At 31.7% G+C, this 15869-nt stretch overlaps 1 protein-coding gene across 2 annotated transcripts in view; it reads right to left on the reverse strand.

The window, feature by feature from the left end:
* Positions 1-675: 675 nt before the first annotated feature.
* ARL5B (ADP ribosylation factor like GTPase 5B) overlaps positions 676-15869 on the reverse strand; it is a 39128-nt gene continuing 23934 nt past the window's right edge. For both annotated transcript variants that reach the window (XM_031939896.1, XM_031939897.1), the window contains exons 2-6: positions 11327-11387; positions 8917-9064; positions 4690-4773; positions 3320-3471; positions 676-1584 (exon numbers count right to left, since the gene is read on the reverse strand). In XM_031939896.1, the coding sequence (XP_031795756.1) occupies positions 1536-1584; positions 3320-3471; positions 4690-4773; positions 8917-9064; positions 11327-11387 (494 nt within the window). In that variant the 3' untranslated portion in view covers positions 676-1535. The remainder of the gene's footprint in view (positions 1585-3319; positions 3472-4689; positions 4774-8916; positions 9065-11326; positions 11388-15869) is intronic.

Raw genomic sequence — 15869 nt, forward strand, 5'->3', positions numbered from 1 at the left:
AAGTGATGTTCTTCAAAAAAATATGTATTTTGGCCTTTTTACTTGAGTAAAAATAACTTGAAGCAAAATTAACATTGAAATTCTATACTTCCCCTTCTCAACTAAGTGTTTGGTATCATTTTCAAAATAGTTCCTATTTCTTGAAAACTTTTCATTTTTATCACTCTTTAATAAATCAGACAACTAATGGGATGTTACTGTTTCCTTTTTCTAAACACTAGATGATTAATAAATTCTATCATATTAACTGTGAATCTAAAAGCAATCTGATGAACACTTGTTTTATTTTCAGCAGCTGCCTGGAATTTGGATAATAGAAAGTAAGGCTTTAGAAAATGAAGGCCAACTACCTAACATGGCAATTGTTTCAAACCTATTTTAATAAAAACATCAAAACAGGTTTTTTAAAAGCCACATACTTTCCATGTTAATGTACTGCTGGTGGTTGACATATTATTGTAGACATACACACTTTATATATGATCAATTATGAAATGGCCTATTTACTCACTTAGGCTTAATATTGCCCAGATTATATGACTCAGAGCTATGTTGCTACTACTTATATATACTGATCACTTGGAAATGGTGTGGTTTGTATGGCTGTCTCTGATAGTAAAACATATTTTAAAGTGATCTGTTTTAATTTAGTGCTGGTATGCTTTTGTGACTTCCTATATAAAAAGTATACTAATTAATGTGGAATTTATACATAAATGTCAGAAAGAGCTGCCAAACTTTATATCAAACCTTCACTCTCAAATAATCTCTCATCCTGATTCAGGTTTTGTGGTTTTTTTTTTTTGGCCAACTATAAGGTCACACACACATATATATCTAAACCCTTTCCCCAAGTCATACAGATAGAAAATTAATCATAATTCTATAGGCCAAGAACAAGAAACATGAAACCTTAAAAAGCCATACTTAAAAATGTAACAAATTCTTCTATGACATGCATTGAGGTGAGGACATTTACCCATTGGTGGGTAAATTTTCACAACTCTTTAGGATTCCAGATATCACTCATACACATTTTTCATTGGGTTAAATTTCTGCACACAAAGGATGGATAATATAAAAGAGAGAGATAATCTTTAGACCCAAAGAAATCTGCAAACATTAGTCTGTGATTTCTAGTGTTCTTCCAGATCAACATTTGCCTAAAACTTAATAAATGAAAATGGGCGTGTTAGGTTCAGATAAATAGTAGGTTTTCAGTATTACAGAAAGTATAAAACATTATGACAAACGTTTCTGGCAAGGCCATCCTTGAATGCATTAGGATAAGTAGTCAGGAGAACTTTGTTGCTGAAACACAGACACATTATGTTCATCCAACTGAGGATTAGTGCATTTTAAAAATGTTAAGAAAAATATTATGTTCCAGTTCAGCTGCACTTGATTCAAGTGTTGCTCATAGAGGTTTGTGTTGTTATAAATTAAACATGCTGCTGCCTAAGCAGTCAAAAGTACCAGGAAATATGTTCATGTCCACAGAATAAATAGAAGCAGTCCCCTTCTTGAACAAAAAGTTAGCTCACACCGATTCGGGAGGTCATCCACTCTAGACCTTGGCATAACCTGAAAACAACCAGAGATAACAATTCAACTACTTTAAAAAAATAAAACATTTTACTTAAAAATTGAGCTCTATGTTTTCTTTTTAAGTTTTTCCCAACATTGGTACAACCATATTAGAACATTTTGACATTCACACAGAGAAAATATTAAAAAAAGAGAAAGAATATCAAAGTGAAAGATTCATTTCAACAAAATCATGTGATTTTATTTGGTCAACTTGGTGAGAAGTTTTCTTCAGTTTCATCTTCAAAAACAAGAGAATAAGCTGCTGAATGGTTTTCTTAACAAGTTTATTTATTTATTTATTTATTTATAGTTTAGAACTTATTAGTTCTAACATATAGAACTAATACATATATATATGCACATACACACACAATAAAAATATATAATAAAATATAATACATATATACACATACCTAAAATGCTTTAAGGTATGTAAAGAACTTTACACATCTCACTTGGTCCTTACAACTCTGTGAGACAAGTGTTGTTATTATAATCATCCTCATTTTACAAACAAGGTAAATGAAGCAAAGAGAGATTAAATGCAATGGCCCAGAGACAAGACAGCTATTATCTGAAGTAAGATTTGACCTTAGGTCTACCTGACTTCATGCCTAATGCTTTTTACTCACAGTTGCCTCTCATACTTAGGGTGATGCAAGGGATCCAGGCAACTCAAACTATGAGGTACAGAACTGTTATAGTAAATCACCCAGCCAAAAAAGAAAAATGTATAAGTAACTATGCTGGACTGAGAGTTTTAATAATGATTATAGCATAGTCTAAAAAGCCTAGTTTTAGCTAATCTTAGAAGAATTTCAGCTCATTTCCAATTCCAGTTTAGAAGAAATGAGGTTACTGTATGGGACTTACAAAGCTTATGGTGGGTCACCTGGGTTGGAAAGGATTTGAAACTGACTGCTCCAAACCACACTGGTACCATCAGATTCACTCAGGATAACCATACTCTGTCAAGGACAGGTCCCTTAGAAGGAGGATGATAAGGCAGCTTTTTAATGATGTCAAGTACTTTGAAGTCTGACGACTTCATTATCATGATTCCTCTATTCCAAGGTTAATTTCAATAATGACAAAACCCAGAGGATTTTAGAGCTAGAAGGGCCATTAGAGACCAACTAAGTCATTCCTTTGATCTTGCAGATGAGGAAACAAAAACCCCAAGAGGGACCATATGATACTTAGAGTAATAGAGCCACAACTGGGACCTATGGTTCCCTCTTCTCTCCTCCAACATTCTTTTGACAGCTCTAGGCTGGCTCTGTGAAAGTTCATCCCAAATCAACAGACATACACAGTTATTCATAATGTTGCTCCTTCCTAAAGGACTGACTTAAAAATCAGTATAAGGTGGATCTGAAAGAATGAAAAGGAATGCTCAATCTTAGACTATATCCACCCTGAAGAACCCACAGGATATCACCTTATATGACACTCTCTCTCATCTTCTTCCAGAAAAAATGTTATACGTATAACAGAAACAAAAACTAACATATAACTTACATGTTGAGAGGTTAGCAACTCAGTTAATTTTTCTAAGCCTTGGTTTCTTGATGTGTAAAATGGGGCTAATAATATTGAGAGCACCTACTTCACAGAGCTGCTAAGAGGCTCAAATGAAGAGGCTCTATATAACATGCCTTATAAATTTTAAAGCTCTATATTAAAATAATATCATCTATTTAGGTCTCTCTTCAAGATAAATACTTACCCTTCTCCTGTTAAAGCACAGCAAGACTGAATATGCCATGGATGATCCTTAATGGAACTAAGGGTGAGGTACTTAGAGATTTCAGCTGCTGTCATACACCCCTTCATGTCTTGCTTATTTGCAAAGATAAGAACAGCAGCCTTCCGTAAATCCTACAATAAAAATATTTCTGACTTGTAGTGTAGCAATTAAGAAAATATAAGGACTGAAATTGGGTATGATAACCCAATGTACAGAGTATTCTGCAAGAGACCGGGAGAAAGACAAAGTAATAAAGAATATCTTTTCAGTTAAAATTATTATTGAATTTATTATTATTATTTTCAAATTATCAAGTAACAAAATTTAATTAAAAAAAAAAAACTTAAAAACTTACTATAGCCAAAATAAATTTTTACCAAATAGCCACATCTCATTTTAAAGATGCCGAGTTAATAAAGGGTAGACAATGAATTATAATTCATTTTGCATTTTGTTTCAATATGTCAAAGTTCAATAATAACACTAAACATAAGAGTAATTATATTTCAATGAAATTAATATTCTACTCTTAATGTGTGGTCAAACATTCAGCCAATTTTTTTGAAGTCTAAAAAAAAAATCAGTTCAAAATAGAGTTCTTTTATATAATTCTGGTTTTAGTTCTCCATCTTAGATTCTGTTTCACTTAAAAAATATGTAATTTATTTCACCATGTACAAATGTTGATAAAGAAGATTACCATGTAGAGAAACAATAAAAAACTCAACTATAAATTGCAGACTATCTGGAAGCATTAAATATGCTTGGAACCTTTTTCATAACAAAAGAAAAACTTTTATCAGTTTCATCAAAGATAATAAGTACTCTCACCAAAGTAGATTATAACTCCTCTATTATCATAGGTAGACTGTAATGTTATACCCAAAAACACTCTCTCTTTATCAGATGGTCAACCTTAGCAAATGAGACTCTCCAAATTTAGTTATTTTGGTCCTCGGACAAAAACAGTTCATTACTAGATTCTCATTTGAAAGTAGGATCTATTGGGACTTTCAAAACAATGGTATTATTAATAGCCTTTGAGTACTGAAGGTGCCATCCAAGCTACCATGTAACATTGGAAAAAGACATTAAAAGAGTAAAATAAGAAAAGTCAATTAAAATAAATATTATTTATTGGATACCTATAAATTAATCCAGTCTTACAATTTTTAGCCATTTATGCTTCTCAGTTAATCATAAGGATTTAAAGGTACGATTACCAAACAATATCACACCAGACTAATCAGAACACAATTATCAAGCAAAATCAATGTAAAAAGACAATGTTCTATGTGCTCTAGTAACTGAGGTCATTCAAAAACAAATAAAAAAGTTTTACTGTTTACCTCATGAGCCAGCATTCTATAAAGCTCTTCTCTAGTAATAGCCAGTCGTTCTCTGTCAATGCTATCAACAACAAGAATGATGAACTAGAAAGAAATTACAAGTTTATCATTTATATAGGACAGACATGTTTGAAAATAATCATATAAATAAAATCAGTTGCATTTTTTTCTTGTATTTAAATAAAAAGCTGGCAAGATTTACCATTAAATTTTCAATCCATTTTATAAAACCATACTAGGGCTTCTTATTGGAATTTTCATATGCATATAGATATAACTGATATCTAATTATATATAAAACTCAAGGTTAGAACTGGAAATGTGAAAAATTTCTCCAAATCCATTATCAAGTGATAGAAATATTTCCATTCCACATATCATTATCACTAGTTATTATTAACCTTATCACAAATGATTACTTAGAATTTATTAAATATACTTAAACATTGAGATATCTTTTCTCAAAAATGAGCAAGAAAATGTATTATAACTTTCATTTAGGTTCATCAATACCATAAATAACGTAAGTATTGGAGTTTTCTGGGTTCAATTCCATTAAGTGCTGGGATATTCTTGTTTGATCTTATTTTTTAATAATACCTTATTTATTTTTCCAAAAACATACAAAGATAGTTTAACATTTACCTTTGCAAAATCCTGTGTTCCAATTTTTCTCCCTCCCCACTCCCCTAGACAGCAAGTAATCCAATATAAATTAAACATGCGCAATTCTTCTATTGCTTCATCTTACAGGGTAATATCTTTCTATCAGAAGATAATAGAGTTAGGATTAATTTATGGTTTAATTAATGGTTTTCTTCTTCCTAAAACTGTCAGATAATTATAAAGTTCTAGATTTCAATTTTGAAATGTTTTATATGACAGTGATATTTTCAAAATATCATCAATTAACTGAAAAATGGTATGGTTTTAAGAATGTTTGTGTGTTAATACACATAAGTAAAGTACAATTAAAAATAATATAATGGCTTAATACATTTGAAAAACCACAGGGCTACTGGAAAGTATTCTGTAGATAAGTACTATATAAATAAACTATAACTATATATAAATATAAATGATAATATAATCCGTTTTCCTCTCATCCTAATCTGCAATTTCACTTGCTTCCTCCAAATTAGGCAACTCCTACAACCAAAGCAGATCAAAAAATTATCCTACAATAACCTTATATTGTCATCTGGCACACAGATTAAATGTCTTCACCCCAGAATGAATTAGAGGCAAGGACTGAACCCAGATCTTCTTGATAATGATGTCAGCTCTCTACTAAGAAGACTACACTCTCTCAATGCTGCTATTTTTACCCTCCACTAACATAAAAGAGAAAGACTTGAGAAACACCTAAGGACAAAGAAACAAAGATGAAGGACAAAAAATCCAGTTTAAGAGAACAGATGGCAAGAAGAGGTAAGAATTTAGTAAAATAAAATAAACTAGTTATGACTGCTAGAATTTTTAATAGCATTAATGAAATGAGGAGAGTAATAAGCCCATAAATAATTTAAAGATCTCAACAAGTCTATGAAGCAGAGATTCCAGGTATTACTATCCCATTTTAGAAATTAAAACATTTCCCCAATGCCACAAAGAAAACTGAATTTCAAAGATAAAATATGAATCCAAGTTTTCTTAATCTAAGGTTCTTTCCATTACTCTTCCTACTTTTCTATGTGAGTAGGCAGGAAAGATTTAAAGGAAAGGTAGACATTAAAGAAAAGGAAGTATTTATTTAGGCAAAGAAAAAGAAAAATATTAATTCTCTGAAACTGAAGGTATGTGATAAAGAATTAAATTAGATAATTTAGGGAAGACCTTGAAACCTAGACAAAGCAATTTAAATCTGATATAGTAAGTAATAAGATGTAGGAAGATGGCAACTACCTTCAAAATGGTCTCAAGTGAGAGAGAAAGCAAGAGTGAGAATACGATGACACATTGGAAAAAACATCAGGGAAGAAACCCCGATTTCTAATTTTGCCACTAGAAAATTCTGTGACTTCCAGAAAGTCAATTATCTTTTTCTTGTTCTCACTTTCCTCATTCCATTAGTCTATGAGCTAGAAAACAAGTGTAGCATGATGCAAGGAAAACTTGGAATAAAGTATTTACAAAGAGATTTGAAAAAATGAGAACTGAATCTGAGAGGCAATGAAAAAGAAAAATGATGTTTGGTGTCTGAATAATTATGAGGAACAAAGGAAACAAACAACTTAAGTCATATCAAAAGTATCTCCAATAATAAAATTAGCAGTTATTGTTACTCTTCAAGATAAATATCATTCAGAACTGAGCCATGAAACACTGGACGTCTTGTTGAAGTAAAAGAAGGAAGGAAAGACATACAAGTCTACAAAAAGCATGGGCACTGTTAAAAGCACTAGAACATAATTAGGCAAACTCGGAATCATAAAGATTTTGTATATTATGTTAATGTATTGGCCATAAAGGTCAAGATACTGTGTTGAAGTGAATTAACTTTAATATTCTCGACATCTATACACACATATTTCCCACTTGAAAAGCCCTGCAACAGGAAGTGACAGAGCAACAATCTCTATGTCTGAAAGCAGAATACACACTATAATCAAAAGTCTTCCAGAGCTTCAGTAATTTCAAAAATTACCCTTTGAAATGCTTTGTTTGCTTTCTTAACATAACACTGATCAGCTGTAGTCAACTTTGACCTATTTATCAAAGGCACCTTTATTACTGCACTGTGTTCTCTTCCCAGCTGGAGATACTTTTGTGCTCTAGATAAAAGCACCAGCTGCTGAGCTTTTTAAATAGTATTATAGTCCAAAAACTTTTGTTGTTCTCCTACTCCCTTCACAACATCTGCCAGTGTGTCAAATTTTCATTTGACAGTAGAAATAGAAATTAAATCACCCTGTAATTGTAGTTAGGGCCTTTGCTTAGTTCCCTCTTCATCTGACTATACATACACACGCTGCATATATATCTGACTATATACATGTATTGGCAAGAAAAAGTCTTAGCACAAAAAAAGGAGCTCTACCTAATATAAATAATCTTGACTTCACTTTGAAAGAAGATTTTTAGTTATTTTATATAGGAAAATACAATGGGTGACAACAGTGCACTTAAACAGCTGTATCCCATACACTAATGCATTACTCCATCTAATAAAATTCTAAACCTAACCAGAAGTGAACCTGGAAAATGGAAATAATTATTTTTTAAAAGGAGGAATACTCAACCTCTAGATTTTATAAACACAGATGCTAACAAGTACAACCTTAAACAAAGTGAAGAGAAACACTGGGAATTGACATAATCAAGGTTATTAATTAAAATCATACCAAGTATTTTGAAGAATGCATGTACTTCTACTTATTTAAGATAAAGGATCTGTGATTTCAATGTGAATACTCCTTTACCCATACAATTTATAATTTATTCTTTAGTATAAAACGGGGACACCATAGATGAAAAAATAGCCGATCTGATGATGATCCCTTGAATTGACCTAGACTAGGGCTTCTTAAACATTATCCACTCACAATCCCTTTTCACCAGAGAAATTTTTACATGAACTCCAGGTGAATAGATATATAAAATAGGTATTCAAATCAAACATCTATAAATAATAAATTATAATTTTGTGAAACCTCGCCTCCCACTGTTCAGTTACACAGCCCCACGCGGAGCCGTGATCCACAATTTAAGAAGCTTTGATCTAGACTAATTCTTGGCCAACACACAGATGTAGTTTAATGATGGTCTCATCTTCACATCTAAGGAATTTCCAGAGCTGGCACACCACTAGATGATATTTCAAGAACTCAAAAGTCCTTCCCACATTATGATGAGGCTTTACAGTGTATTTCCACTATTACTTTATTTTATTAAAAATGTCCTTTCTGTTTTTATCTATATATAAAAAACATATTCTATTTTTTTATCTTTGTGCTGACCCCAAATGTATTTATTTAAAAAGGCCTTAAACATTAGGTGTCTTCCAAGCCTAATATTTCATGACTATGAGCTACAAGGCAACAGCAGTAAATATAGTGTGAAATGATGAAAACTTAGCAAAATGTTAACAATGAGAATGGAAAGAAAGGCTTGAATCTGATTGCTTGGTATGAGGAACCTCTGAACCCACATCAATATCTAGTCTGTCAAGTATTTAGATTTGCTATTTTGTGTGTATGTGCATTTTCCAGGGATTTTTTAATATACCTCTGTGTTAGAGTAGTAGGTATTCCATGATGACCTCAGTGACTCTTGTCCACCAATATCCCACATAAGAAAATGAGTGTTCTTCACAACTATTTCTTCAACATTGCTTCCTATGGTTGGAGAGGTATGGACCACTTCATTCATCAAGCTGTGGAAAGAGAGAGAGACAGAAGCTGTTCAGTTAATCTTTTCAGTCAGAGGTAAACAACAGGTTTCTTACTTTGAAAACTAATTTGAGTTAAAGATCTATTTCCCTAGGGTTCTCAAGGAATGTCCAACACAAAGTACCGGCTGTGACACAGCCATTGATCAATATTTTAAAATATTAATCATAATTAATTTCAATATTATGTTTCTTGGATGCCCATCAATTGGAAATGGTTGGGTAAATTGTGGTATATGAATGTTATGGAATAGTATTGTTCTTTAAGAAATAACCAACAGGATGAATATAGAGAGGCTGGGAAAGACTTACATGAACTGATGCCAAGTGAAATGAGCAGAACCAAGAGATTATATACGTCAACAACGATACTGTATGAAGATGTATTCTGATGGAAGTGGATTTCTTTGACAAAGAGACCTAATTCAGTTTCAATTGATCAATGATGGACAGAAGCAGCTACACCCAAAGAAAGAACACTGGGAAATGAATGTAAACTGTTTGCATTTTTGTTTTTCTTCCCGGATTATTTTTACCTTCTGAATCCAATTCTCCCTGTGCAACAAGAAAACTGTTTGGTTCTGCACACATATATTGTATCTAGGATATACTATGACATATTCAACATATATAGGACTGCTTGCCATCTGGGGGAAGGGGTGGAGGGAGGAAGGGGAAAAATCGGAACAGAAGTGAGTGCAAGGGATAATGTTGTAAAAAATTACCCTGGCATGGGTTCTGTCAATAAAAAGTTATTATAATAAAAACAAACAAAAAAAAAAAACAATATTATGTTTCTTTCAGGTTATTTGATTTTTTCTATGCCCCAAACTACATGATCACTGATTAGTAAACATCACTCTGACTTTTCTACACCTTTTCAAATTTATTTCAAAGTTTCAACAATAATAAAAACTTTTCATAAGTTTAGATTACATTTTAAGATTATTACATTAAAATACCTGAAGACTAAGAAATAATTGACTTAAGAATAACTAAACTCTACTAAGTGCTATCCATTAGTTACTTTCAGCAAAAATGTAGTTCAAAAAGCACATTACAATGGGAGAGAGTCAGATGCAGGTTCCAACATGAAGGCATTCAAAACTTTAGCTCTTGATTTGCCTCTATTATTAATGATGTCATGATTGAAATCATTTCAAAATGCTAAGCTGCATTGTGCATCATTATAAAATAAGGAGGCAGGATAAGATGATCTTTAACATTCCTCATGGTATTGAAAATCTTAAGACTGAAAACTGTTTTAGAGGACAAGTGAAGTGAGATTTATATGGTCAGATTGACAGTGAACAGTGGAGGAGCTGAAAAGGCAAAGTTAGAAGATTCACATTAATACATGACATCTATTTGTTATATGCCTACAACACAAAACATATTTAATTTCCCAAAGATCACCATTTCATTGACTGTGAAAGGAAAATTAAGTTTACTTTGAGAAATGGATTTGATGGACTAATTCCTTCAAGATTAAGTATTACTATCCACCTGCTGAAAATTTTTCAACTTCTAATTAATAAGCAAAAATGATTTTGGATCTGATTCTCTCTTCAAAATAAATATTCTTTATGTCACAAGCACCATAATTAGTTAGAAAATTTTCAATACTTTCTTTAGAGATGTGTTCCACCCATGGTGAGGGATAGCCTGGCTTCTATGTCCACATTTATGATCTTTCTAAAATTGCTTAAAAGATCCACAAAACACTATAGAAATGTTGAGTTGTTATTATCTATTTACTTTCAGCCAGTTCTTTGTGTTGGACATTCCCTGAGAACCTAGCTAAATGCTTCAGCAGTTTTCACCCTATTTTCAAGAACCCCAAAAAGGAATAAAAATCCTCATTGGCAAAAGGGCTTTGGTTTATTTTATGCTTTTAAGTTAGCCGACTTCTGACAAAAAAGTTTATATGTAGTGACTTTTTTTCAAATATTTTAGATCAGTAGTGTCAAATTCAGATAAATGGAGGGCTGCATATTGACTTAAAAAAGCACAAATTAACATCATTGATATTGTAATATTTTTTATTTATTTTGTTAAATATTTCCCAATTACATTTTAATTTCATTCAAGATGTAATTAGACAGTTTCCTGGCCTTCAGGTCAGGAGTTTGATAGAGATTATAGATTATAAGATTATAGGTTATAAAATTATAAGAGGAACCTTAATTTTTATTGTTCATACCAAAAAATATAAAAATAATGACAAATTTGAATATTGATACTTACAATTGATAGAGAATGGTAGTTTTCCCTGCGTTATCCAATCCCACTATAATTACTTTGTGTTCTACAAAAAAAAAAAAAAAAGAAAAAGAAAAAGAAAAAGAAAAAGAAAAAAAAATCATAAGCATTAAAACTTTGGTAATCATATTCATTTTCAAAAGTTATTATTTTAATTCACTAATGAGAATCAATCGGTGATGTTTTTAATTTTATATAGTTTCAAATGAGTAAAAGCGTATTTTAACTTATCATGCTGTACTTTTTCTTTTTGAGGTACTCTAAGACTTAAGATAATAGTCTATGCTTGGAATTATTCTTACAAAAGTACCTGGAAGATAGGAGAAAGAAATTCATAGAGGAGTTTTTATCCTTGATTTGAATTCTGAACATAATGTCAAAAATTAAACTGTCGTAAGTGACTACAGTAACTTTGTACTTGACAAGTATAAAGATTTAAGCTTGAGATAAAAATACAGTAGTTCGTTAAAAAAAAAAAAAAAATTATTGGGAAAACTGGAAAGCAGCCTGACAGAAATTGGGTATAGACCTAAATAATCTTACACCATTTACCAAGATATAGTCAAAGTAAGACTACATGACCTTTAAAAAAAAAAAAAAAAAAAGAATACATGACCTAGATATAACTGGAGATATGAAAATATTAGAAAAACATGGACTTATTAGACTTGAGACTAGGAAAATAATCTATGAAAGAACAAGAGATAAAATATTGTGAGATGTAAAATGGATAACTTTTACTACATTAATTTAAAAGGGTTTGTATAAATAAAATGTAATGTAAACAAAATCAGAAGAAAAGCAAAAATTTGGGGGACTAAATTTTAGACAGTTCTTTAGATAAGGTCTCATATCTCAAATATATAGGAAAATGTCAATTTAAAAGACTGTATGAGTCTATCCCCAATTGAATAAAGGGTCAATGGATTATGAACAGGTAGTTCTGTGATTTAAAAAAATTCAAAACTATAGTTATAGGGGGAAAATGCTCTAAATTATTACTGATTAGAAAAATGCAAATTAAAACAATCTCATACCTATCATATTGGCTAAAATGACAGAAGTAAAATATTACTAATGCTAGAGGAAATATGGAAAACTTGGGACATTAATACATAATTGGTAAAGCTGTTGATCCATTTTGGAGAGCAAGCTGAAAATAGACCCAAATAGCTATAAAATTGTGTATAACATTTGTTATCACTATTAGATCTGTTTCCTAATGTGTTCACAAAAGAAATATAACCTATGTTTTCTAAAAGATTTTAGCTGGTCTGTGGTAGCAAAAAAACTGGAAATTCATTAGAGAATGGCTAAACAGGTTAGGTATGTGATTGTGATAGCGTAAAAAATAAGTCGATTCATTTTAGAAAAAAAAAATACAAGGATTTAGATGACATAATGAAAAATGAAGTGAACAAACCCAAGTAAACATTATATAGAATAACAGCAATATTGTTCAAAGAATAACAACCAAGTTATTCTGAGTACTATAAATACTCAAATCAACTCTAAAGGAAGATGTTACATATTTCCAGAGAAATGAGAACTAGAAATATGCATAGCATGGTTTTATACATATTTATAAATCTTTATCAAATGGTGTCCTCTCATACAGGATAGAGAAGAAGGGAAACAGGAATTTAAAATGAAACCCAAAAAGAGGGACAAGGGAATGGTAAAAAGAAACTATTTAAAATGCAAGTAAACGCCTTCATTCTCCCTTCTCCAATCTTCTATATACTGATCTATTCTCTGATCAAGTTAAACTCTCAATTAACTTGTCCTTCATATTTTCAATTTTCTCACTAACATGTTAAGTTCTTTCTCTTCTGATCTTCAAAATTCAAAATAAAACCAAACTCCCTAATGAAACTTTTATTTGAGTAATAAGAGAAAACCTACTCTTAAACTCTCTTGTAGATATTTGTGGGGCAGCAACGTATTGTTTGTTCAGTCATTTTTCAGTGTGTCTGACATTTCATGCCCTGGTATAGGGTTTTCTTGATAAAATTATCAGAGCCCTTTGCCATTTCTTTTTCTAGTTACTTCTCCAAATGAGGAAGCCTTAAGAAATAGGGTTAAGTGACTTGCCCAGGATACATAGTTAGGCAGAGCCTAAGATCAAATATGAATTTGAAGATAAATCTTCCCAATTCCCACTGGCATTCCAATGAACCACCTAACTGTCCCACAGCATTTTTTAAAAATAAACTTGTCTCTATTCTGTACCGAACTGTTTTGTTTTTTTAACCTGAGTGTAATACTTTTATATCGATTATTTTTTTAAACTTAGATTCAATTCACTGTGAATTCTTTTATGAAATCTTTTTGAACTCTGCAGAACATGCCCTCTTTATTCAAATCAGTAATAAACAAGACAAAGGACATATACCTGTAGGCCCTCTAGTGACTAGCCAACATTCATTAATCACCATTTTTGGGGGGTTTGGTCACTCAACCAATCTAACAGTACCGTAACATTTAGCTTATATCTCTCCGTTTTTGAGGACAAGGATATTGTAGTATTCTATTAGGTGACTTGTTGAAATGCTGATGTTATGTATCAAAGGCAGTCCCCTAATCTCCCAGTTGAATAACATCTGGATCCGTGGATAGAGCTGGAGGTCATTCTCTCACCTCTTCTTAAACATACTGCCTATGTGAGCCTGGCAAATTCATTATTAACCTCTTAATGTTGTAGACAACTTTCTAGGACTTAAGTATTGAAGAATTTTTATACCTGGGAGTTCCCTAAATTTAAAAAAAAAAATCACTATTCCATTCCCTATCTTTACATTTATTTTTCTCCCAAGCTAGATTATAAAACAAATTCATTTGTTCTTTGGAATCCAGTAATGTTTCTCTTTGAATTACAAACTCTCCATTACAACCTATTTAATGTTCTGTATTGATCATTTTAAAAGTATTTATCAGTGCTCACTTGTATTGTTTATACAGCTTACTTTGTTAAGTACAAAGTATCTGCTCTGTTGAGCAAAGATCCCTTTCTCCTCAGAATCTCTGAGATTTTTTTCCTTACACTGGAAGGATCTTCTTTTCAGGTCAAAGTTCCATCTCTTACCTAATACTTGCTAAACTTAGCCATTTACCAAAGCATTTCCTTCCTCTACCCTTAGACATTGGTGCTAATTTTTCCTTAAAAGGTATTTAAAACATCCTTGAGACATAATTGCTCCAGGGACTAAAAGTTCAATCTAGTGACATTTTTTTCCAAGTCATCTATGTACAAAAAGCAATAAGGAGCAGTAAGTGCTCAGCTATGCTTGGCTGGCAGACCATTATGGATGACAACTGAAAGGCAGGGGGGCTTCACTCAGCTTAAACTAATTCGAAATTAAAACTAAATACAATCTCCTTTTTTTTAGAACTAGTTTGGGATAGTCTGTGGCACTGAAAAAAACAGTCCATGGAATACATACAACCAAAATTTGATAATGTTATCAATCATTATCCACCTTCATTTTACAGATGAAGCAAAGTTAAATAACACTGCCAGTCACAGAGCTGGAAAGTAAGGGGGATTTGAACGGGCCTTCCTGATTACAACTCCAGAACTCTATCCACTGCTCCCAGTTTTTCCCATTCATTTGAACAAGCTCCAGGGCTCCATGAGTCAGCAAAGACACAGTAACAGAGAGTGAGCTACTAGAGAAAAAATGTCGTGTGTGTCTGTGTGTGTGTGTTTGTTTTGAATAGACACTTCGTCTTCGGCAAAAAAAGTGCATAAAAAATTTTGCTTAATGATCTAATTTACTAACTTCCAACTTTCTATGACTTCTCTCTGTCTTACTGCATTTTCCCTGAATTACAATGAAGCCTGGCTTTGAAATACAGTCTAATTTTCCAGAGGTTTAGGTTCCTTCCATTACTATTCATTATTATAGTTAAAAGGTCAGCGATAATACATTTTATATAAAGATTTATATGCATCTGTATACATATAGTGTGCATGTATATATACATGGCATGTATTCTTACATCCACATATAAAAATATGTATATGTGTATAAAATGTAATATTATCCCTGATTTTTATTGCTAAAATAATGGAGAGGGAGAAAGAGGGACATAGACTTTAAGAGTAAAAACAAAAAAAAGTATTTTTATAGTATTGAGAAAACAAACATTTAAATACATATTTTTATGCTTCTGCTGCAATCAAGAGTTCTTGAATTTCTGACTGATTTATTTTCAAGGTCTTTTTTCAATTAGCAAAATTTTGAAGGGGAGACGCAAGCTCTGTCAAAGTGGTTTTATATAAGGGAAGGAGATAGATCACCTCATGGTATCTTTTAAAAAGTATTTACCATTAACCTTTAAATTAAAGAAAAAAAATCCTCAAAATGAAATCAGTGACAAACAAGAAAGCAATGTCTTTTTAGAAATCTCTGAGAGAGATTAGCACTAAATAAAAACTAAGTGTAATTCCAAAGGTCATGTTCTTTTTCGTTACTAGAATTTAAAGCAGGGAAAATAAACAAAATCCAGCCAGTCATCTGTACTC

This window comes from Sarcophilus harrisii, chromosome 5 (assembly GCF_902635505.1).
Source record: "Sarcophilus harrisii chromosome 5, mSarHar1.11, whole genome shotgun sequence".
Taxonomy (NCBI): domain Eukaryota; kingdom Metazoa; phylum Chordata; class Mammalia; order Dasyuromorphia; family Dasyuridae; genus Sarcophilus; species Sarcophilus harrisii.